This window comes from Cololabis saira, chromosome 14 (genome assembly GCF_033807715.1).
Source record: "Cololabis saira isolate AMF1-May2022 chromosome 14, fColSai1.1, whole genome shotgun sequence".
In the NCBI taxonomy this organism is placed as follows: domain Eukaryota; kingdom Metazoa; phylum Chordata; class Actinopteri; order Beloniformes; family Belonidae; genus Cololabis; species Cololabis saira.
This window is the reverse complement of record NC_084600.1, coordinates 32270564-32294354: the sequence shown is the minus strand read 5'-3', so window position 1 is coordinate 32294354 and position 23791 is coordinate 32270564. Positions and strand designations below refer to the sequence as shown.

The window sequence follows — 23791 nt, the reverse complement described above, 5'->3', positions numbered from 1 at the left end:
ATCGACGCAGACCCTACGGCGTAGGGTACGCGGCGACACGCACCGTACGTTGCGCGTCGCCACGTACCCTACGCCGTAGGTCTGCGCCGATTTAACGCAGAACCATAATTCAGGCTTTACTGTGTGGAAGCCGGTGTTTGGTCGTTACAGCCGCGATCCAAAGCGAGCCGACGAGTCTTTCACTCTTTTACTTTGTTATATCAGATACTTGGACTCCGTGGTTCTGCCTCCGAGCAGGAAAACGGTGAAAAGTTAAACCATTAGGATCTTTTCCCCACGTCTGTTGTGTGGAGCTGCTGCAGCAGCAACGGGTTACCAGCTTCTGCGGAGCTCTGAGCTCCACGCCCCGCCCATTTTCGTCTCGACTGCGAATCGGGAAGGAGGGGGAAGTGACGTATGCCGTAAAGCAGTCAAAGCCGTAACGATTTGTAGTTTTTTAGTGTGGCAGGGTTCCTACCATGCTCCTCAAAGTTACATAGTGCCAGTGAAGGCGATACTGACCCCTCAGAACATGACAGAGGTGTCATTAAACCTGTTGGAAGTTGATGTACCATCACAATGACTCTGGAAATATGATATTAAGGTGGAAAAGTTACGTAGTGTCGCTTTAATTTCCAGCTTTAAAAGTTGCAGTTCCAACTACTGGCCACTAGATGGCTCCAGAAGTGAGCCGGTCTCCATGGAGACTCCTGTCCAATCTGCAGCTCCTCCATAAACCCAACTCTCCTCTCCAGAACCAACCCGGTTCCCACATGAACCCCCCCAAAATATTGACTTTTGCAAAATAAAGTGTGAAAGACGGCAGACACAGTTTAAATCAGTTCAATCAAGTGCTTTTATTGGGTGGTTCGTGGTCTAAAAGGCTCGTTGGAGCCCGTTAATGGTCACCTGATGACCTGAAACGTCATCCAAGTGTTTGAAAGATTTAATTTGTAAAAAATGTTTTAGATACAACCACAGCATGAACATATGTGCAAAACAACATCCCTAAAGCCTTTTTCACACACAGGACACGTGACGGATGAATCTGGAACCGTCGCTTCCATGTTCATGAGTGGTTTTAATCGAACAACGTAGTAAATACTCTTCACTTCTACGCTGTAAACGGAGGATAAATGTGTATACTCGCCGCTAAAAAGCCTTCTTCATACCCGTTTTTAACGTTAGCTGCGAAGCCGTGTCTACGCCTCAACACCGGAGAAGGTGCAGAGGGTCGCGCCGAGCAAAACCCGCATGTGGTCCGTCGGGAGGACGTCGCAGCTGTTGACACGGCGGGAACGAGCGTCGTCCACAGGAGACAGGGCGTTAAATGTTAAACAGTCTGGTACCGGAATATGAGATTTGACATTAACTAGGCCCAAAATTGAAGAAATAAGACATAAAAACGAGCAGAGACAATAAACTAACCAGGAAAATGTTTAGAAACCAACCGATGAAGTGAGAGATCAGAACCTTCTGGGAGACCTCTTCATCTGCGTCGAGGAGGCGGCGTCTGTGGTTAAGTGACTCACTCAAACAAGTCGACGGTCCTGATGCCGTCAGTCAGATGTTCTTCAGGACTTTACTCTCAGAGCTTGCCGGTGGTACAACTGGATGAAGGAAAGTGTTCCCCTGCAGGCATCTGGGCTTCTGTCTTCAGAAAAAGCAGCTGCATCTTCACTGACTGCAGGAGTTCATGGAGGCCCAGGCAGGACCGGCCGCTGGAACACGGTTCTGATGCTGTTCATCTGTAATCAGCTCAAACAGGACTCATTGATGGATTTACTAAAGAACAAAGTTGATCTCCCTGCACACCCAGTTTTATTTTCAGCACCTTCAGAGAGCCGTAATAATTACCCGATTAATCGATCAAAATGAAATTAATCAGCAGATATGTTGATAGATTGCTCCTTTTTTTGCAGTTTGCAGCTTCTCCAGCGGGAGACGGATGCTTGTCTTTGTTCCACAAAATCTTTGGTTTTTCCCATTTGTGTTGAGATAAAACAGCACTTCTCACTACTGGAAGGCGGAGCTACCAGAAAAAAACGTTTGCTATTAATTCATTAAGAAAAAGATACCTGAACTGAGTTTCAAGTTTTACCGTCTGTGAAACAATGTAAAGCTGTCGGGTGGGTTCCTGAAAGGGATTCTTCGTCAACTGGTGGGCGGTGCGACCTGAAGGCAGCATCGGCAGCAGAGATCGGCAAAGACGCCTTCAGGCGTCAGCACGTCCGCTCAAGTCTGGCGGGCGCCCTCCCCTCCTCTTCATCAGCATCAAGGAAGGCTTGATGCTGTGAGGTTTCTTCCTTCAATGTCTAACGAAGGAACAAAAGATAAAGCCAGCCTCCTGCGCCTGCCGTTGAGTCGTTTGGGTGGAAATTGCATAAATGTTCAGCTTTTTCCTGATCCTGAAGCGTGTCAGGTGCTCAGCCGGCTGCCGTTTACCGTCCAAAACCGAAGGAGAACGATCCTCTGAAGATGCGATACGCTCCTCAGCACATGGAGATGGTGACGTTGATGCCCAGGTTGCCGTTGTCAGCGAACAGATGTGCGATGGAGGTGTCAAACACCAGGCAGTCGCTGTTCATGATGGCCGCCGCCACGCCGTCATGGATGGAGCGCGGCGTGGCTTCCCAGGTGAGCCGGCGCCGGTTGCCGTTGAGCTCCAGGCGGTAGGCAAAGTTCTCCGCCTGCTTCCGGGTGCCGATGAGCAGCACGACGGCGAAGAACTGCTGGTGGCCTTCGTACTTCTCCTGCTTCTCCAGGACCAGCATGAAGTGGTGGCTGAAGCAGGACTGCATCATCACCCAGTCCACGGCGCCCGGCAGGTTGATGTCCGTCGCCAAGAACACGATGTCCTCCCCCTGCGGAGAGACGAAAGGAAAAGGAGAGATCAAGATACTGCTCAAAGACACAAGTGATGAAGAGTTCCAGGGCTCATTTAGTCACATTCCTCCTATTGAGTTCACGGCCTCTGCTTCCACAGAACTGGTTTAAATATTCATGATAAGACAGACGAGTCCTAGAAGGTTTCAAAAGCACCTGTGCGAGACGTCAGAGCGGGTTAGTGACCTCGCCCACCCTAAAGTCTGAGCCTCTGTTCTCACCTGCAGGGTGGTGATGGACTTGTGGGCGTGCATCAGGTGAGGCATGACGGCCTCCAGAGAGCCGTGCCACTTGCAGGTTGCCCCGGGACACGGACAGGTGTACGGCCTGAACTCGCATACCTCCTCGTGGTCCGGCTTCTCGCTGTGGTGGAGAGACAGCAGGCAGCCGGCCGACGAGTACTGCAGGACGACACGGAGGAGAAGCTCGTCAGCAAAAACAGTTTCACCACCTCAGTGGACATCGTCATCAACACAAGAGTCATGGATGGTGCAAATAGTGAGTGACAGTTGAGTTTTTTTTTCCCTATATATATTTTTATCCCGTTTTTTCCCCCATTTTATCACCCAGTGCTCCTACCTAACAGCCTGTGCATTGCCATCCTCTACCAACCCCGGGAGGGCCCTGCACTGAGCTCAGGTCTCTTAACCTGAGGAGTGAGCAGGCCGCATCTTTTCACCAGACAGGGTGAGGATTCTCCGGCCGGACGTAGCGCGTGGAAGGATCACGTTATTCCGGCCGGATCCTCCCCACCCCATCTGGCGCCCCGGTTGGCCAGAGGGGGCATGTGTAGCCCAGGACTGTTGCATGTTTTTGTGAAGGTAGCTCACATTAGCTACCCAAGGGAACACGGGGAGAACATACAAACTCCACACAGAAAGATCCTTTCACCAACCCCACCCAGGGTGTGGGTGCTGAAGTCATGGGGGAACTAACACGCACTTCAGCGCCCACAGCGTCCCCGGCGGGAATCAAACCCAGGACCTTCTTGCTGTGAGACGGCTGCACTACCAGCTGCGCCACGTGCCCTGACAGTTGAGTTTTGAGGTTTTTTTTTTTTTATTTCGGTCCATTTGGATACAACATAGTACAAAATAAAAAAAAGGTCCAATATTTTAACTGGCACCGAAGAGGTATAGGCTGAAGCCAAGGCTTATTATGCCTACCCTTTTATGAACCTCGACTCAGGAGGTTTTATACAAAACAAAATAATTTGGGTTCAAACATTGAAAAAGAATGGATATATTGGACAAGTAACAAGTAAGCAAAGACAAAAAAACACAGACGAAAACAAAACTACAAAAACGTACTATAAATTTTAAGAATTGATAAATTAAGTGGTTCTTGGCAAGAGACTGTACAGCACGGCGAACAGAGGTTAAGAGTAGGGTGTGTAAAAAAGAAAGAAAAAAAACATTTTTTTAACATGCTAAACGGCCGCGGAGAGCGGTCATGCAAACACTTGTTTCAATTTGCTACTATCATGGTATTATTATAATATTATCATATCAATGCAGGGCTCCAGACTGCGACCAAATGCTCGCATTTTGCGACCCAAAATTTGAGTATGTGCGACTTAATTTCATGTCCACTCGCACACGTGCGACCAGTAAATTTGCCAGTTTTTTTTTTTTTTTTTTTTTACACGTTAAACGTGGAAGGGGTGCGTCAATGAACCCGCATATTTGCAGGCCAATGAGTGTGAAAGGGAATGAGTTGGGGGATCTATTTATTTATTTTTTTTCGTTTAATTTCACCAGCTCAAAGCAGGTATTACGCCCGGACCATATTTAATGCGACACAACGCGCTGCCGCCGCGGCGCGCACATAAAGTTAGAAGAAAGAGACGGATATGTTTGGTTTTAGTAACATCATGCTCAGGCAATGAGTCTGCAATGGCCCAGGCGGGAGACACATGTAGCTCAGTGCTTAACTTTTATTTTTAATCCACTCTATATTCTTCTGGTTGTTCTCCGATATGCTCCCCTAAAGCCTGAATTATGGTTCCGCCTTAAATCGACGCAGAGCCCACGCCGTAGCCTACGGCGTAGGCTCTGCGTTGTTGTAACGTGGAACCATGAATCAGCCTTCACCCGGTACATACATAGGTTCCTGTAAACATCTGTCCCCGCTAGAGTTTTAACTAAAAGAAAATGTGCTCCAATACAGCAGGTCTCAATTTTATTTTGAACACTGCCAAAACTCTAACTTAAAATGTAACTAGAACTTAAAATTTGCTTGACACAAATTAAAGTTAAATTTTAAACACGTGGGGAAAAACACCTAACCTTTTAAGTGATGTGTGTTATCAGGTGTAATGGCATTTTTAGGTTAGAAATAAGAATATTTCTTGGTAAGATCCTTAGTTATTTGAGTGAAGGCAGTGAATTTGGTCGACTGGTGTAAGTTCAGGGTTTTAGTAAAGACACAAGTAGGGAAATGTTATTGGCCAGTACCCCCAATATTTGTACATTTGTTAAGTACTGTGTTTAACAGTTACGTTCATGGCTGAAAGGTTACTAAGCACTTTGTTACCAAGCACTTTTTTATCATGTGAATGTATGTTTTTTTTATATATAATGACAGCAATGGTGCTGTCAGTTTACTTTATTTTGCGGCATCTTTAAAAGTGCACAATAAAATGTAACACTGCATTTGAAACAGCACATTGTGGTAATTCATTAATCTATTATGAAATACGTATTACTAATACACTGAAATGTAGTAGAAATGTAAACATTTGGTTAGCGTGTCGATAAACGATTTGCGCTCCTAAAATTTCTGATTGTGCCCCTAAAAATGTTCAGTTAGGGGCTACTGTGCTCCTAGTGAAAAAAGTTAGTCTGGAGCCCTGCAATGTTTTATATTTATCTTATATTTTATTTTTGAATTTGGTTACAGTAGTGCGTAGTTTTAGTTCTTAAAACTATGCACTACAGAGTGCAAATCCCCCCCAAAACACACTCTCAACAACAACCACCCTCGCCATTCCTCTGTGCTCCAGTTGTCCTTGTCAAGCGTGAGGTCTGGGAGCTTGAGGGTTCTGGGTAGTACCTTTGTGGTTCTTGCGTTCTTCTGGACTGAGATCTCTGATGGTCCTGGGGGTCTCAGCACGGCGGACGCAGCTCCAGATGCCCCGACCACCAGCGGGACAGTTGCTGTCTTCAACCCACAGATCTTCTCCGTCTCTTCCTTCCACCCCTGGTGCTTCTCCGGGTTCTCGTGCTCCTTGATATTCACGTCACTTGGGTTTCCCCACATGAGTCACCCCTTCTATGTCCGGTGGGTCAGCCTTCACAGGTTTGTCCCACAGGATCTTTGCTCTTTCACTTTCCAGCACCAGAGGAGGCATCTCCCACCTCGACTTGGGGTCTTCCAAACTATGTTCAGTACAGATGTTCCACTGCAACCACCACCTGGTCGTGTCGCCCCATCTTTGCTTCACCTGCTAGCATCTTTCATCCCGCCACCATGTGCTGGATTGTAAAGATGCCCTGGAGACAGAGTCTGCAGCTGGTCCCTGGTGTAGCCGGGGTCTTGTTTGGTCTGGTGGAGCTGTTCCTTTGTCCAGGACAGTTTCAGTAGTTTCTACCAGAATAAATTCTGCTGAACTATGATTGAAATATTATGATTATCAGACTAATTTGAGCGACAGTTGTGGGTTTTTTTTATTTAAGAAGGAAGGTACCAACAAATTTAATTTGTCCAAGCTTATTAACATAAAGACTCGGGACCGGGACCCGGGAATAAACTTGTTCACGTGAAAACATTAATTGGCTCAGGTTCAGTTTTTTGTCTCTATTTTACTTTCGGGGAGTGTAACATCTCTGCACAGCCTGGGTTTTAATTTAGTGCTAATTTAAATAATCCAGAGGAGGCAGGACACTCTGCGATTGCACGCTTGTTTACCATCTTTGTGAGGATGTCACACCACCGGAGGATATTCAGCAGATGAAACATTCGGTTTTACTGTGTGAGAAATGTTTACGTAGAGAAACATAATGCCAGAGAGGAAAGAGGTGCTGGATTTGTCATCATCTCTTTGATTTACTGAAATGAAAGTCACATTGATGGATCCCCCCTCCTTTCCCTCCTCACCCACTTTCATCTCGGACATTTGGAGGTGGAAGCTCCAGATGAGGAAGATGAGGAGTGACACATGAAAGTGTGAGGCCGGGGAAGCTTGGAAAGATGGAGAGATGCTGGGGGGAGGAAGGTGTCGTTTGAGATGCAGTTGGACTGCTGGGAAAGACAGAGCGCATCTGTAAACACGAGGGTGGAGGAGGGGGGGCTGAAGACGACGGATGCACAGAGAGAGGGATGGAGATGAAGTCAGGTGCTGCAGACACACTGTGTAGGCTCAGGAGACGGCTGCTGATTGGTCGGTTTAGAATCAGACGACCGATGTCGGAAATCATCACCGTCAAAACTGGGAGAAAAAAAAAAAAAAAAACACCCACCGCTGCTTAAATCGTTTTCCTTCACCGTTCAGCTCTGAGACAGCTGGTGCTCAATCCAATTATAACTATTTACTCCTTTTTCCACAAAAATGTGTCAGAGAAAATGCTAATTAAAGTTTGCACCCGCTGGTTTCGTGTTAGCCTTCTGTCGCTCTTGTCGCTCTTGGACTGACCCCCAGTGATGTTGCCCAGAGGTTTCCACGGGCGCTTCTGAAACAAATACGTTTTTTATCTTCCATATTTCTGGCGGTGGATTTCTTCATTTACCTGAAACCCACAAATAAAAAAAAAAAAAAAGGTACCAGAACCTCTCTGATCGGCAGGAAGGAAAGCTGCTGCTGATGTTCTGACCCGTGTTTGCAGAGATCAAAGGTTTGATGACGGATCTGCCATCCAGGAGACGATTCTCATTAAACACAAGTCCTGACATTTAAAGCAGAACAAAAGCCCCAGAGTCGTGACGTCACACCTGCAAACTCAAAGACCTTTGACTGTTCACGCGCGCTCAGGCAGAGGAAGATGAAGCGCTGCCACGCTGCGTTATCTCCAGCAGCAGCAGGACGACGAGTGGATGAGCTCCTGCAGGGTTGACAGCAGGAGTCGGTCCTCCGTCAGCCAGATAACAAGGGTGCATCTGCACGCGTGCAGGAGGAAAACAGACACTGAGACGATGATGGAGGCGTCCGTTTACTCATGAATGTCCAACCCTGCGTTTCTGTTGGTGTTGGCCCAGATCTGGTGACACATCTCTTATTTACAGATGGAGACGGATGACGGAGACCTCTCCACAGTACAACCGGTCTGAAACCACAGCATGACTGCGGACAAACTAAGTCCTGACCTGAACTGCATCCACAAACACCAGCCTGGGAACTGCTAACCCCTTCAGAGTAAAATACTGTATTTATGTCAAACCTCTACAATCAAAGGTGAAAGTCCACACTTATCACATCTCGTCCACTGTGGTGGTGTAGGAACATTAAACTATCCTACGAGTCCGTTTACCCATAAATAAGGTTCGTACACCTCATACTCGGACTGGCGTCACGTCAGCACTGACTAAGGGGTGTAACAATATATCATGCCACGAAATTTTGCGATACAAAAACGTCATTGGGTTATTAATTAATCTATTGTGTTGACTAGTAAGGCGCATGCCGACCGCGCCTCGACCCGCGGACCAAAATCTTACTACGCTCAGAAGAAAGTAGTACCTTTTTGCGGTCCCGATCACGGGACTCTAGTGGGGTTTTGAGCTCTGAACTTTTAAGTCTGGTGTAGAGTCAAGCCTTACCTTATTAAATTAAACCTTTTTTGACTCGTGAGTAGGATAAACACGGGGGCAACTTCTGCTGAGTTCAAGTGTACTTTAATGTCCCTCAACAGTGTAGGATTTTAGAACATCAACACAGCACCTAGTGCTGTATCACTCCGCCCAATCTAAAACATACTAAACACTACAGATAAACTGACTAGTGTCATTATAGTCTCTGATTTACAGAATATAAAGAATATATTTATAAAATAATGAACCCTGAATTACCAAAATAACCTTAACAAAAATAAATCTCCTCTTACACTTATAAGGTGAGCATGAATCCATCTTTTTTATGATGTAAAATTGTATGTATTTATTTACTTTTATTTATTTAATTAATTTTAGTTGTTAAATTTCTGGAAAAGAAAAAAGTCAAATCATACATGAGAGAAATTATTCAGTTTGTGGCAAAATATTTTTATTGTATAAAACTGAAGATGCATAATGCAAACCTGACATTTACTTTTAGTTCAGTTTGAGGAAAATGGTTGGCCTGGCTTTCTCTTTAAAACTTAAACAGTTATAAAGCATTACAAACTGTAACAATAGGGCAAATGCACAGCATTTTTTTGTATTTTGTGTCTTTCAAATAAAAGACAATTTTTTCCAGTCATATGTTCCTCATGCAAGGTTGTTAAAAAAAATACTGCTATAATATCGTATCGTTATCGTGAACTCAATATCGTGTATTGTACCGTATCGTGAGATTAGTGTATCGTTACACCCCTAGCACTGACTGCAGCAGGAACATGATGAGAATGTGGTCATGAAGACGCTCGGAGCAGCTCGGAGAGCAGCTCAGTTATCAGCCCAGCAGGAACTTCTCTGGCTAGTTAAACATTCATGAGTTGCAGGTCAAAACGCAGCAGCAGCTTCCCGAGCACCAGCAGGAAAAGGAGACGTCAGCTCACTCAGAGACGCTGCAGAGAAGCAGCTTTCGCATCATTCAGAGGTCCCGTGTCTCAAACGCCAGAGCAGAGGGCCGCTCAGCTACTAATCATAATTAGCCACTTCAACATGTCTGACAAAGTGAAGTGAAACCAGGACCAGCGGAGCTGAAACCAGAACTAGGACCAGCAGAGCTAAACTGGGACCTGCAGTCACTCCACTTGATGTTAGGAGACACGCTGTCTCCATCGACTTTTCAGTGATGATATCAGACATGAAGCCCAGCTAACACAAGCCGTCTGCTCTTGGCTGAGCTCCATCCGTGGCTCCATCCAGAGCGACCTACAACCCGTCCATGCGGTCTGTTCGTGTCATATCCACTTAAAAACAAGAAAATCAAGTTCTGTTTGGTCTTCGTTCAGATTTTCAGAAGTTCTAAGTAGCTAAAATAATGACAGCTAGCCATTGGCTGTACCGGTTGCCAATCAAAAGTCCACGCCCCTAATCATACATAAATTTGTCATTTCATATAATTTTACTTGATGGGGAACATTAAAAAACATCCCCCCGCGCAGTTGTCATGTAAGTGAAATTCACCCGGGGAAACCAAAACTGTGTTTGGTAAACAAAGCAAAACATTTCTCACCCAATACTCCTGGACCTGGCTGGCATTGGGATCACTGGTGTTGCACTCTCCTGGCTTTCATCATACCTCACTGACCGTCAACAGTTTGTCCAACTAAGGAACCATAAATCTGGGTGCACGGGTGTCACAATGGTTGTCCCCCAGGTGTCAGTACTGGGTCCACTTCTCTTCATCATCTACCTCCTACCCCTAGGTTCAATTCTCCGTCACCATTTTCCATTTTCACACTTACGCCGATGACACTCAGATATATATCTCCTCCAACCCCACAGCTGCCATTCCTCCCGCTTCCCTCACCACCTGCCTACACGACATCAATACCTGGATGAGCAATAACTTCCTAAAACTCAACGGCAATAAAACTGAGGCTCTTCTCATCGGCTCCAAATCCACCCTCACTAAGTCACAACCCTCTCCCGCCCTTCCCATCATCAGGGCTCCAGACTGCGACCAAATGCTCGCATTTTGCGACCAAAATTTGAGTATGTGCGACTGAATTTCATGTCCACTCGCACACGTGCGACCAGTAAATTTGCCAGTGTTTTTTTTTTTTTTTTTTTTTTTACATGTTAAACGTGGAAGGAGTGCCTCAATGAACCCCCATATTTGCAGGCCAATGAGTGTGAAAGGGAATGAGTTGGAGGATCTATTTATTTATTTATTTTTTTCGTTTAATTTCACCAGCTCAAAGCAGGTATTACGCCCGGACGAGATTTAATGCGACACAACGCGCTGCCGCCGCGGCGCGCACATAAAGTTAGAAGAAAGAGGCGGCGGGTATGTTTGGTTTTAGTAACATCATGCTCAGGCAATGAGTCTGCAATGGCCCAGACGGGAGACACATGTAGCTCAGTGCTTAACTTTTATTTTTAATCCACTCTATATTCTTCTGGTTGTTCTCCGATATGTCCCCCCTCTAAAGCCTGATTTATGGTTCCGCCTTAAATCGACGCAGAGCTCTGCGTTGTTGTAACGCGGAACCATAAATCAGCCTTCACCCGGTACATACATAGGTTTCTCTAAACATCTGTCCCCGCTACAGTTTTAACTAAAAGAAAATGTGCTCCAATACAGCAGGTCTCATAATTTTATTTTGAACACTGCTTAAAATTTGCTTGACACAAATGAAAGTTAAATTTTAACACGTGGGAAAAACACCTAACCTTTTAAGTGATGTGTGTTGTCAGGTGTAATGGCATTTTAAGAATATTTCTTGGTGGTTATTTGAGTGAAGGCAGTGAATTTGGTAGACTGGTGTAAGTTCAGGGTTTTAGTAAAGACACAAGTAGAGAAATGTTATTGGCCAGTACCCCCAATATTTGTACATTTGTTAAGTACTGTGTTTAACAGTTACATTCATGGCTGAAAGGTTACTAAGCACTTTGTTACCAAGCACTTTTTTTATCATGTGAATGTATGTTTTTTTTATATATAATGACAGCAATGGTGCTGTCAGTTTACTTTATGTTGCGGCATCTTTAAAAATGCACAATAAAATGTAACACTGCATTTGAAACAGCACATTGTGGTAATTCATTAATCTATTACTAAATACGTATTACTAATACACTGAAATGTAGTAGAAATGTAAACATTTGGTTAGCGTGTCGATAAACGATGTGCGCTCCTAAAATTTCTGATTGTGCCCCTAAAAATTTTCAGTTAGGGGCTACTGTGCTCCTAGTGAAAAAAGTTAGTCTGGAGCCCTGCATCATCATCGACGGCTTCCCGGTACCCTTTTCCCCCCACGTCAAGAGCCTCGGCGTCATTCTGGACAATACACTCTCATTTGCACCTCACATCCACATCACCCGGACTGCATTCTTCCACTTCCGCAACATCTCCAGACTCCGTCCAGCACTGTCCCAATCCAGCACCGAAATCCTGGTCCACTCATTCGTCACATCCCGTATCGATTACTGTAATGCTCTCCTCACTGGCCTCCCAACCAAACTCACCAACAAACTACAACTCATTCAGAACTCGGCCGCCCGGATCATCACCCGCACCAAGTCATCTGACCACATCACCCCCGTTCTTATCCAACTCCACTGGCTCCCAGTCCAATACCGCATCACCTATAAAAACCTCCTCCTCACCCACAAAGCCCTTCACAACCTAGCCCCCACTTACCTCTGTGACCTACTGAAAGAATACACCCCCTCCCGTACCCTCCGCTCAACCTCTGCTGGACTTCTTTTCACGCCCACCTCACACCTTAGCAGCATGGGTGCCCGAGCTTTCAGTTGCACGGCACCCAGACTCTGGAACTCCCTCCCCCCATACATAAGACAAATAGACTCCATCACCACATTCAAAACGCAACTCAAGACTCACCTGTTTAAACTTTCCCATTCACTTTGACCGGTCACCACACACTACTTCCCACCATACTGCTGTGTTATCTGTACTGTTGCTCCTCGGTTGTCTATTGTTTGTATTGTGTATGTGTGTATGTATTTTCTATTGTATTACTATTGTATTTTCCGGATTTGTTTTGTTTTGTTTTTATTCTGTAAGGTGACCTTGGGTGACGTGAAAGGCGCCGCTAAATAAAATGAATTATTATTATTATTATTAAAGACAGTCGCTATGCCGACCACCCCAGTGGTCAGATGAGGAACTGCAACACGTGATAAGACAGGGACTTGGTGGATCGACGATGCGGGCGTGGTGCCGTTTCACCTCGCTTAAAATATTAACATTTAGCAAAAGCTCAAAGTAATATGCCAGACTTTATTTATTTATAACAGTGTTTAATGCCACCTTTAGGTTAATGTTTTGTAAAAAAAAAAAAGAAGGAAAAAAATCATCACAGGTCACCATCAATCACTTCAGAGGACCCTCCCCCTGAGGCCATTTCAGGCTCAGGATCTGCCCTCCATGGAAACAACTCACCACAGGAAGACAACGTCAAAGAGAAAATACACCATCTCTACCGTCACGTACAAGACGGCAGAAGAACTCAAGGCTATTACACATCTGAGAGGAAATCTCGTGTCTGCGTTCAGGCCGGTCACACTCGCAGCAGATGGTGAACAGCTGCCTGACAACTGGAGCAGGACGACGGCTGAATAATAAAACACATCAGAACCAGCCTGATGTGCTCAGATTAACGCCAAGGCAGCTGAAGCTGCAGGACCCGACCCGCGGAGATCGATACCAACCAGGCTAAATGGACAGAGAGGAAATGAGACGCTCTGAACTGAGTTGGAGGTAACCGGACACCCACCACGCCTACCGCGCCCACCGCTCGCCTCCTCTGGACGTTTATTGAGAGTTCAATGAGATTAATTGGAGCTGATACGAGGAAAGTCAGGTTAGCATCCCCCAACATCTGCAGTCATCGTTACAACAATGGTCCACATCTGGACAGAAACCTCCTCCAGCCAACACAACATCAAACGATCTAACTCAGGAAAATGTAAATCCAGTTTTTCATGGTTTTCCACAAATACCAATAATGAGTAAAAACCACAGGGGGTGCAAGTACTGGATACTAATGCTGTGATGTCATCCACAGCATTCTGGAGCCTCTTTCTCCTCGTACTGCACAACGCCACCTTGTAGAAGAGAAGAACAAACACCAAAGACCTGGAAGACGACTGGAACCGCCCCAACTTCTGTCAATCACAGTTAGCCATTTTAACTTGGCTGACTTAGCTTTTGCTAGCCTATGATGCTAATTTTATTACTTTACATTCATTAATCAAAATCGGTCCAAACGTCCTCATTTTAAGTATCGCTCCTGAACTGAAATCCAACATGAGTGCTGGCAGAGCTGGAACAAGTCAGGAAAGTGAACAGATGTGAATTTGAAGAAAAACAAAACTTGATTAAATCCCCAAAGACCAATTAACTGTTGCAGTAGTCATGATTCAAAACCCTTCAAAGAGTCACTGCAGAGGTTTAGTGGAGGTCTGAAGGGTCTCCTGTAGAGATCTGTATTGCAGTGGATCTGAAGAACCCCTCACTGAAGACATTCTGTAGCTAAATCACTGCGTTGTGAAGAGGATGTTCAGGGTTGTCCATGATGTTTTTTACCAAGTATCCTCCTTCACACAATCATATCCAGAGGGTCCAGAACAGAACCAGCCTTCTTTATCAGTTTTTTCAGTTTCTTTAAAGGCTGAATTATGCTTCTGCGTCAAAATGGCGCCGTGCCTACGGCGTGTGGTTTGGATCGACGCAGAGGACACGCCGTCACCTGCGCCGTCACCTGCGCCGTCACCTGCGCCGTCACTGACGTGCACCTCCCGAAAATTGTAACTACGCGTCGAGGAGACGCAGACCACACGCAGACCGAGAGGGCTGTCATTGGTTCACTTGGGAGCAACGCATTTACGGTTTGAATCAGTAGTGAACTTTCAGCGCTCTTTTCTTCGTTTATGTGTGATTTTTTTGGTTTTTTGCACAATAGTTGTCCTTATTTCTTTGATTTACTGTGACCGGAAAAAGTCGGATAAACCATTCAGAAAAAGATTGCTAACTAGCGGTCGCGGGGGTACTGCACCACGACCAAATGGAGAGACGGAGAAGTCCGAAGGGTTCAGCACGGCGTCATGGCTGCGGCGTGTGCTCTGCGTTGGTGTGACGCAGAAGCCTAATTCAGCCTTAAGTCTCTGGTTCTGTTGCTGCCCCCCAACCGATGACTTCAGATTTCATTGAAGTACCCATCTTTCTCATGTTTATTATCATTTGCCACATAATTAAAGCAACCTCATACCAAATTTAAGAAAAAATTACTAATTATCTGATTAGTCGACTAATGGTTTCGCAGCGTGTGAAAGGTTCACGTTATTCCGGCCAGATCCCCCCAGGGATTTTTGTGAGGGTGGCTCCCATTAGCTACCCAAGGGAACACGGGGAGAACATGCAAACTCCGAGACAGAAAAGGGCCTTTCACAAGTCATGGGGGAACTTAACAGGCATTCAGCAGCCACAGCGTCCCAGGCGAAATTGAACCCAGGACCTTCTTTCTGTGAGACGGCTGCACTACCAGCTGCGCCACCGTGCCCCCCTGGACGTTTTAAAATGGACATGAATCTACTGCTACTCAGACCCTAGTGGTCGGTAGAGCAACTACAGGTCTGGATCCAGACCTTAGTGGTCAGTGGAGGAACTGAAACTTCAATTTCCTTGTTAGCCTGAACCTGGAAGTTAGAATTTTGAGACTTGGTGAAAACATGGGTTTATAAACGTTGCTATGAAATTAAAGAAAACCTGTTTAATTGTCTTAGATTAGTTGTTTGACAATCTTGCTCAGAACAACACAAAGCCCTCCGTTTTCAACGCTCGACAGCCACCACAGAAGAACCAGCAGTTAAGAGGTCTGATGCGTTTCTGCGATCGCCCACGACTCACCTGGCTGCCCAGCAGTGGCTTGGTGCGTCCCACGGGTCGCCGGGCTTTGTCCTTGACCTCTGACCCCTGCTGCTGGTGGAGGGTCGCGTTGGCGGTCAGCCCAGCAGGGGTGCACTGGCCGACTCCGTGGTGGCGATGCCATCCCAGCAGGCAGCGCCACTGAGCCAGCTCCCTGAGGAGAGGCAGGCAGGAGGCCGGACACAGCATGGGGCTCTAGCTACCGCTGCAACCACGAGCCGATCGACGGGAAGGTGATCCACAACCACAACTGGACTGAGACATGGTCAAGAGACAATGTTTCTATGAGGGAATTTCAGGGCCATCGTAAGAGATAATAAGATAAGATACACTTTATTGTCCCACGTGTGGGAAATTTCCAAAACTTGGTACTGGGCTAATTCAGTCCTAGAAATGAGGCGAAAGAAAGAAAAAAAAGATGATGTATTATAAACTAGTTAGAGTTGTTGCCATGAAAGGCTAAAGGCTCTTTTAAGCTCATACGGATCTTCCATCTGTATCCTGCGCTGAATTCCCCTGACCTTTTGCACGTAGTACGGATAAAACGGAGCAATACCACCAGAAATCATGGGGGCAACTCCGAGTCAGGCATTAAACTAAAACACAAGATAACATGAAGAAGAAAATTAAGAAAAATAATGTCAATTTTGCACCAAAGTAAAAAAAAAAAAAAAAAAATGTTTTAAATAAATGAATTTTCCGTTTATACATCCAACATTCGTTCAGCGGCAGCATCAACGTGTGAGCTCTGTGCTGTACCTTCACCGATCTAAACATTGATTGTACCAACTGAGGAGAAATACAAGGCTCTGTATGAGAACCTCAAATACTTTAGTTCTACACTGTAAATAAGTGTTAACTTGCATTTAAAAAATAAATAAAATACACATCTGTTTATATGCAGATGACATTCCAATTTATGTTCCCAATCAATATTCAAGATCTTTTTTTGGAAGAAATATGTGCTTTGTGCACCGGAAGAAAGGAAAAATCATTATGGCGACTGTTGTCATCAACAGTCCAGACTCCAGTCCGCGAGGGCCGCAGTCCTGCATGTTTTAGATGTCTCCTTGCATCACCACAGCTGATTCAAATTAACGGTTTTCACCAGCTTGTCATCAAGGTCTGGACAGCTCTGTTGATGACACAGATCCTTGTATCACGGTGTGCTGAAGCAGGGAAACATCTGAAACATGCAGGACTGTGGCCCCTGAGGACTGAAGTTCGAGACCACTGGTCTAGACTAATATCAGTGTTCAAAGGTCATTTCTACTTCTGCGATGGGAGTATTAAGTAGATTTTAGAGGAACATCTGTTACATTAAAGACCACATCTGTTTGGCACCTTAAAAGTCAGACTTGATGGATTTATGGACGACACGATGATCTGCTTGAGAGTACAAATTTCAGAGTGTGTATCCCCTTCTATGCCAGCTGTACCTTCCAGTAATCTGATAGCAAGTGAATGCACTAGAGCTCTGTGAGCAAAGGCGGGATGATTCCAGACTGACCAAGCATCGACCTCGTACAACTCCCCTCTGAAGACGACTTCACTTCCATGAAGGAGCATGTCATGCCTGAAATCTTTGATATTTTCCTCCCTAAAAGTCTAAAAAAATATTTTAACTTTTAAGAAATCCAATAATTGCAATTTTTCAGGGCCAATTCTATTTCTTTCCAGTTTCTTTTTAAATGATCAGTCCGGGCAATTCCTGTTTTCTTTCTACAAACTATAATCAGTAACATACAATCCATCCATCCATCCATCCATCCATCCATCACTGAACAGTAGAAAAGAAAGAACAAAAAGATTTGTAAAAAACTATCTTCTCCGTGATAAGTTTTCTGAACCAAGAGAAAAACATTTTGTTTTTTAAATAAAAAAAAGTGATGTATTTACTTAAATTGAAAACTGATAGAAAATTAAAAATGATAAAATCAAAAGGAAAATTAAATGGAAAAACAAAAAAGAAAATGAAATAACATTTTGTCACTATTACAGACATGACGTGTGGAATAATAAACACATCATTACTCTTCATATGATGCATTTACTGAAACGGAAAAATTGTCCCAGAGAACCCCGGGTTTTGCATCTTTGTCCCATTTATGTACTTTGTCATTATTCTGTTTTTCTATTCTGTTGTCTACTACTACTACTGTCATTTAGCAGACGCTTTTATCGAAAGCCTCTGACGTAAAATGATACCATCAGTCTTCGTTTGTGTCTGAACTTGAGATTTGTTGAAAATAAAAACATTTTAAACACCAGCATACAAAATTTCAAATGCTGCACAAGAACTTTGGCAGGGAACCAAAACTGAACCACTTCTCTTTGTTGTTATGCATCGTCCACATGTGCCTTACCTGACTTATTGATAGGTCAACTAACCTCGTGATTGAAGTTGGAAGTAAGGAAAAAAAAATCATGACATTAAGATCATGACATTAATCATGAATGATGGCCAAGTACAAGCACACTAGTGTTCACACAGAGACACTGAAAACTGTCAGTCAGATAACTGATTAATCGAAGTGACAAACGATCGGTCAACAGTTGATGATCAATACCTATAGTCGTTGATGCTGAGACACAGAGAGCTTAAACATCAGCAGAATGCAGTGAACACACATCTCATAAAGAAACACACATCAGAACTAATCAATAATCAATCAGCAAACACAAACGTACCGGCTGCTGCTGTAATGCAGCTGAAGCTCGCTCAACCCGCTCTCTCTCCTACTGCAGCAGAAAAAAAAAAGAAAAAAAAAAAGACTGTTTTCTTCTTCTGTGGTCAAAAAACAACAAAGCTGAATGCATGCAGAGCCACAACACATACACACACACACAGTAAGCTGTGTGGCGTTTTGTCCGTCCAACCAACCAAGCGACCGCTGGTTAGCACACACACACTCTCTCTCTCTGTTCTGCTGATAGTTATTGCCTCTCTGGCTCGATCTTCCACTGACCGTAAGAGCACCAGAAAAACACTCGATCTCCCACTGAAACCACGGATGCTGCAGCACGCACACACACGCAGAGAAGGGGCGGGGACAAAGAAACCCGATAGGAGAGAGAATTAAAAGAAGAGTACCGGTATGTCTCAGCCTTCCTCGTCCTTTATTTATATACACATGACACACACACACACACACACACACACACACACACACACACACACACACACACACACACACACACACACACACACACACACACACACACACACACACACACACACACACACACACACACACACACACACACACACACACACACACACACACACACACACACACACACACACACACACACACACACACACACACACATACATACACACACACACAGACAAAGTGGGTGCAGCTAAAGATAACAGCCAATTCTGAGCCCCAGAAATCTGCTCATGGTTCACAGTTGACCTGTTGGTAAGCATCACCCCTCAAACACAGATGAGCCATTGGCTGTTGAATATCAGTTCCACAGGGAACAGAACCAAGACATCTGTAGCTTTCAGCCCCTCAAAAGCCCCTTTCACACAGAGATTCCGCAATATTGGTGTAAAGAAGTCCTGCCAATACGCCGCCTTTGTTAGTTCACACAGAACCATACAACGCCGGCATAACGCCGCTCCCGTCTGTAAATTCACACAGCATGCCGGCGTTCCGCAATCAGAGGCGTGACGACAGCGTCAGCGCTGGCCCCGGCTGGCCCCGGCATGCCGGCTGTGTCATTCACACAGACCCCGTTTCGTCTCTGTGACGGCTCTGTGACTACCTCCGCTGCCGGCTTATTGGTGGGGCCACTTGGCCCCCCCATTCCGCCTCCGTGACTTTCACACAGAACAGCGAGGCGGCTTAAAGGCGCAACGTTCCCGCCTCGAACTGGCTGTGTGAAAGGGCCTAAACAAACAAAACAAACACTAAAAGATCCTGAACTGTCATCTCTTTTATTGTGTTTATGACAAAAAAATGTAAAGTTTTGTGTCAGGAGAACTTGTAATACTGATTCCAGGTATCAGAGAGGATGGAGTTTATCTTATTCCTACATCCATAATAAAACAGAATTAAATGTCTACTTTGAATTAAACTGCAGACATAACGTCCAAAAGATCAACAAGGACGTCTACATTTGCTCCAAGATAAATCAAAATGAGAATTTTAACTCTGCCATCATTACCTACACTTATTTAATTACAATCATGACTTTGTCTCTAACAAACTAAGTAGCTAGGGTAACATTAGTTAACATTAATTTGCATTAGTGTTGTGGGTTTACTCAGATTATGGAGCTACTGAACACGAGAAATATCTGGAGTTATGTCTTTTCAAACAAAGCTTATTAAAAAAGTAAATTAATTGAATCTTTCCCTGCAGTGCATGGACAGTGTTGATGCTGGGTTGTGTAATCGGTAACCATCATCAGTGAGATGAGGCTTCTGTAAACCTTCATCTCCAACTTAACCTTATTACCAACCAGATCTATGTTTAGAAATTCCACACATCCCTCTATGGCACATCTTTTGCTTACGACAGCCGCCTGGAGAGGGCGCTGCAGAGATGCATCGATGCTAACATTTAACCAAAATGACGGGGAGAAACTCGCCTCAAACCCTTTACCAAGCATTGCCATCCAAACGTAACAACTCAAACCCCAAGTAATTATATAGGAATGTGGCAAAAGCCCCAAAACAACCTACCGTATATATCCACTTTAATGCTTCTGAAAAGTTCAGCTCTTCAAGCAGACTACAGAAATGCTGCACCATGGGAAAGCAGAGATGTTGATTACAAAGACGTCTGTCTCGTCTCTGGCTTGCCAAGTTTTTCTTCACACAAAAGGGGCGCAAAAACGTTTTTTTTTTTTTTTTTTTTACCTTCAAAAGTTATATTGCAGCTCTATGAAAGCATCACGACTGTCTTTGACTATGTGTTAGTTGAGTCACGGAGGTCCTGGGGCCTCATTTATAAAGCTTGCTTGCGCACAAAACAGGGCTTGAAAGATGCGCAAGCCACCTTCTACGCAAAGGTTGGGATTTAAAAAGAAAAAACGAACTGAAAAATGTGCGTATCCCTACGCCAACCCCAACCCTCCCGTAGGAACATACTTAAGATATGGGGAACTGGCGACGCAGGCGGTGAGGTGGTGAAATGAAGCCATATTCATGTCATACTCTTAATAATGTCATCACATATCAGACTTATAATATAATAGCGCTGATCGTGTCCTCTGTGTGTGAAACACAGCGTCAGTCAGGGGGGGGACAAATACATGATTTTTAAAAGTGAGGGGGGCATCCACAACCTCATCCACAACATCTCGATCTCAGTCCATATCCATACTCATTCCGGAGAAATTTATTAGTGTGGATTGATGGACACTAGCTAAGCAGAAACTTCCCACAATGCAATGCAGCAGTGTTTGGTTGCTAAGTGCTGCGCAGATACGTATATGTCATAAGTATAATAATATTACTATATAATATATTCGTATATAATATTTTATAATGTCATCTTGTTTTGGCCAGGATAAACCTGAAAGAGCAGAGCGGTGCTGCTACTGCTGCTGTGACAGGAGTTGTTACCATGGTAACAACTCCCCCTCCCAACGGCAGGAAGTGCCGTGTGGCTCTGAGTAGCACGTCCGAATTAATGCACACTACTGATATTAACTCAAAAGTGTGCCGAACTTAAGTATACTTTTCGAGTATATACTGTTAAGTATGGCATTTCGGACGATGATTTGTGGAGGTTTCAGTCGAGCGTCTCCCTATACTTTATTTAGTACTCCCCAACAGTTTTTGAACTGATGTTTATTTAGATTTTTAGTTTCTAGTTTGTATATATTCCTCTCAGAAATAAGCACTGCAACGCCACAGTCAAATGCTTTGTTTTGACTGACCGCTGAGTGGCCAGGTGTTCTCAGGTGGCGTTGGGGTCAAACTTGACAACTTAAAAGTCCCCAGTAGGGTTGCCACCCGTCCCGTAAAATACAGAATTGTCCTTTATTTGAGAAAAAAATGTTGCGTCCCGTATATAACTAATACGGGACTCGATTTGTCCCGTATTTTCATTAACGCCCCATACACACGTCAGTCACACACACATAAACACAAAATTTATCAATAATGAACAAAATAAAACACAGGAAACATTAAGGCCAGCAAAATTTTTGTGGCGGGACAACAGGACCTGCTGCGTCTGTGCCCAGATCTTTCCATGTGTGTGCCAGACAGCGGGGAGGACTCTGGCTTCACCTCCAGGTAGGAGTTGGAAATTGGGAATTAAAAGTTGCGTTCCGTATTGAACCAATACGGACATGTATTATGCTCTTATTTATTGATGTCATAATATACAGGTGAAGGTCGGAAAATTTGAATATATTGCAAAACGTCATTCGTAGTAAATTTAACTAAAGGTGAAACAAATATATTATTTCCCACTACATACAAAGTGAGATATTTCAAGCCTTTATTGTTATCATTTTGCCGATTATGGCTCACAGTTTATGAAAACCCCAAATAAAAAATTTGAGAATATTTTATGAAATCAATAAACAATTACATCATCAAAATTATAACAAATAAAAGGTTTAACATATCTTGCTTTGCATGTAATAAGACTAGGTAATATATTAGTTTCACCTTTTAAGTTGAATTGTTGAAATAAATGAACTTTTACACCATAATCTAGTTGAATTATTGAAATAAATTCCCTTTTACACCATATTCTAGTTGAATTATTGAAATAAGTTAACTTTGACACCATATTCTAGTTGAATTATTGAAATAAATTAACTTTTACACTAGTTGAATAATTTAAATAAATTAACTTTTATACCATATTCTAGTTGAATTATTGAAATAAATTAACTTTTACACCACATTCTTCACCTGTAGGCTATATTATACATCTTGGCTGATGTGGACATACATAGCATAGGAGGATATTTCAGTTGCTAGTATGGTTGGCTGTCTATAGTCATGCAAGTTCAATGCTATTAAACTTTAAATCAAAGCATTTTGTTTTTTCATATAAAATAAACACATTTTTATGCAGTTTAGAAGTTTTGGGGCTTTTTTTTGGCTCCTGCGCTGCTGAGATCCCTTATTCTTTATTATCCCTTATATTACTTATATATACAAGTCCCTTATTTCTATTTCTGAATGGTGGCAACCCTCGTCCCCAGCTTGTGCAGAAGAGCTACACACGGTCCAGACCAGCTTTGTTTTGGTTCTCCAGACGGGCCCGTGACGTCACCGTCACCAGTCCGCGTGTGTTATGCTGCGTTCCATTTACCTCGGAAGTCGGAACTCGGAACTGGGAATGACGTCACAGCCGAGTTATCAGCGTTCCAGTTACAAAGTAGGTAAACAAGTTTGTAGTTCGCATATACCACATGAAACATGTAAATTACACTATAGCAGCATGTATATGCCGAACAATACTTGTATACGACTAATTTAGTGTGACCAAAACTAGAATTAAGTGCTACGACGCTCTCTTCTACTGTTTACAACCGGGGCAGCCATCTTGGAATGTGAACTCGGGAGTGGTGAAGACTCTCCCACCTTCCCAGTGGGAAATCCCACTTCGAGGGGCGTTCCAGTTGAAAAAACCAACTGGGAACTGGGAAATCCCCACTTCCGAGGACAAATGGAACGCGGCATTAGAGTTGTGTGTTGAAGGTGCATGGAGCGGCTTTACCTTGCAGGGGAACGGCAGCGTGGACGCCACCTTCTCCATGGCCAGGTTGCGGATGCTCGGGCTCAGGGGGCCTCGGCAGGTCGGGCAGCAGCTCAGCTTCTGCCGGCACTGGTTGCAGACCAGGTGACCCGACTGGCACTGCAGGATGGGCGGCAGCACGTAGTCGAAGCACACCGGGCACTCGAAGAGAGCCGTGAGCTCCGCGGGCTGCCCGGGCAGACCGGCCGCGGGGAGCGGCACGGCGGCGGAGGGGGCGGCGGACCCTGACCCGGGCACGGAGCCCACACCGGCGGCCGCTGCCACGGCTGCGGCTGCAGCCGCCGCGGCGGCGGCACCTCCCGGTCCTCCGTGTTTCCCGCTCCCCGCTTTCCCGGACCCGAGTCCTCCGGCTCCGGCTGAGGATGGACGGCTCATAGCTTACAGCTGCGGTCTGGTTTGAGCGAGCAGCCGGGCTGGAGCTGCCGTCAGCGGCTCTTTACGACCGGACGTCCCTCCAGGGAAGCGACACACAACATGGCGGCTGCCG

General features: G+C 44.8%; 1 protein-coding gene across 1 annotated transcript; it reads right to left on the bottom strand.

The window, feature by feature from the left end:
* Window positions 1-808: 808 nt before the first annotated feature.
* On the bottom strand, window positions 809-23791 carry siah2l (seven in absentia homolog 2 (Drosophila)-like). The gene is made up of 3 exons (XM_061740433.1): window positions 23266-23791; window positions 3087-3266; window positions 809-2843 (listed from the first exon to the last, which is right to left on the bottom strand). Exons 1-3 carry the CDS (start codon window positions 23677-23679, stop codon window positions 2472-2474), a joined length of 966 nt encoding a protein of 321 aa, XP_061596417.1. The 5' UTR covers window positions 23680-23791; the 3' UTR covers window positions 809-2471.

Excerpts from the sequence above, each read along its gene's own strand:
- siah2l (XM_061740433.1), bottom strand. The coding sequence starts at position 23,679 with ATGAGCCGTCCATCCTCAGCCGGAGCCGGAGGACTCGGGTCCGGGAAA. Across the intron at positions 3,267-23,265 it reads CGCTGCCGTTCCCCTGCAAG|TACTCGTCGGCCGGCTGCCT; the intron begins GTAAAGCCGCTC and ends GTCGTCCTGCAG. Across the intron at positions 2,844-3,086 it reads AGTCCATCACCACCCTGCAG|GGGGAGGACATCGTGTTCTT; the intron begins GTGAGAACAGAG and ends GTCTCTCCGCAG.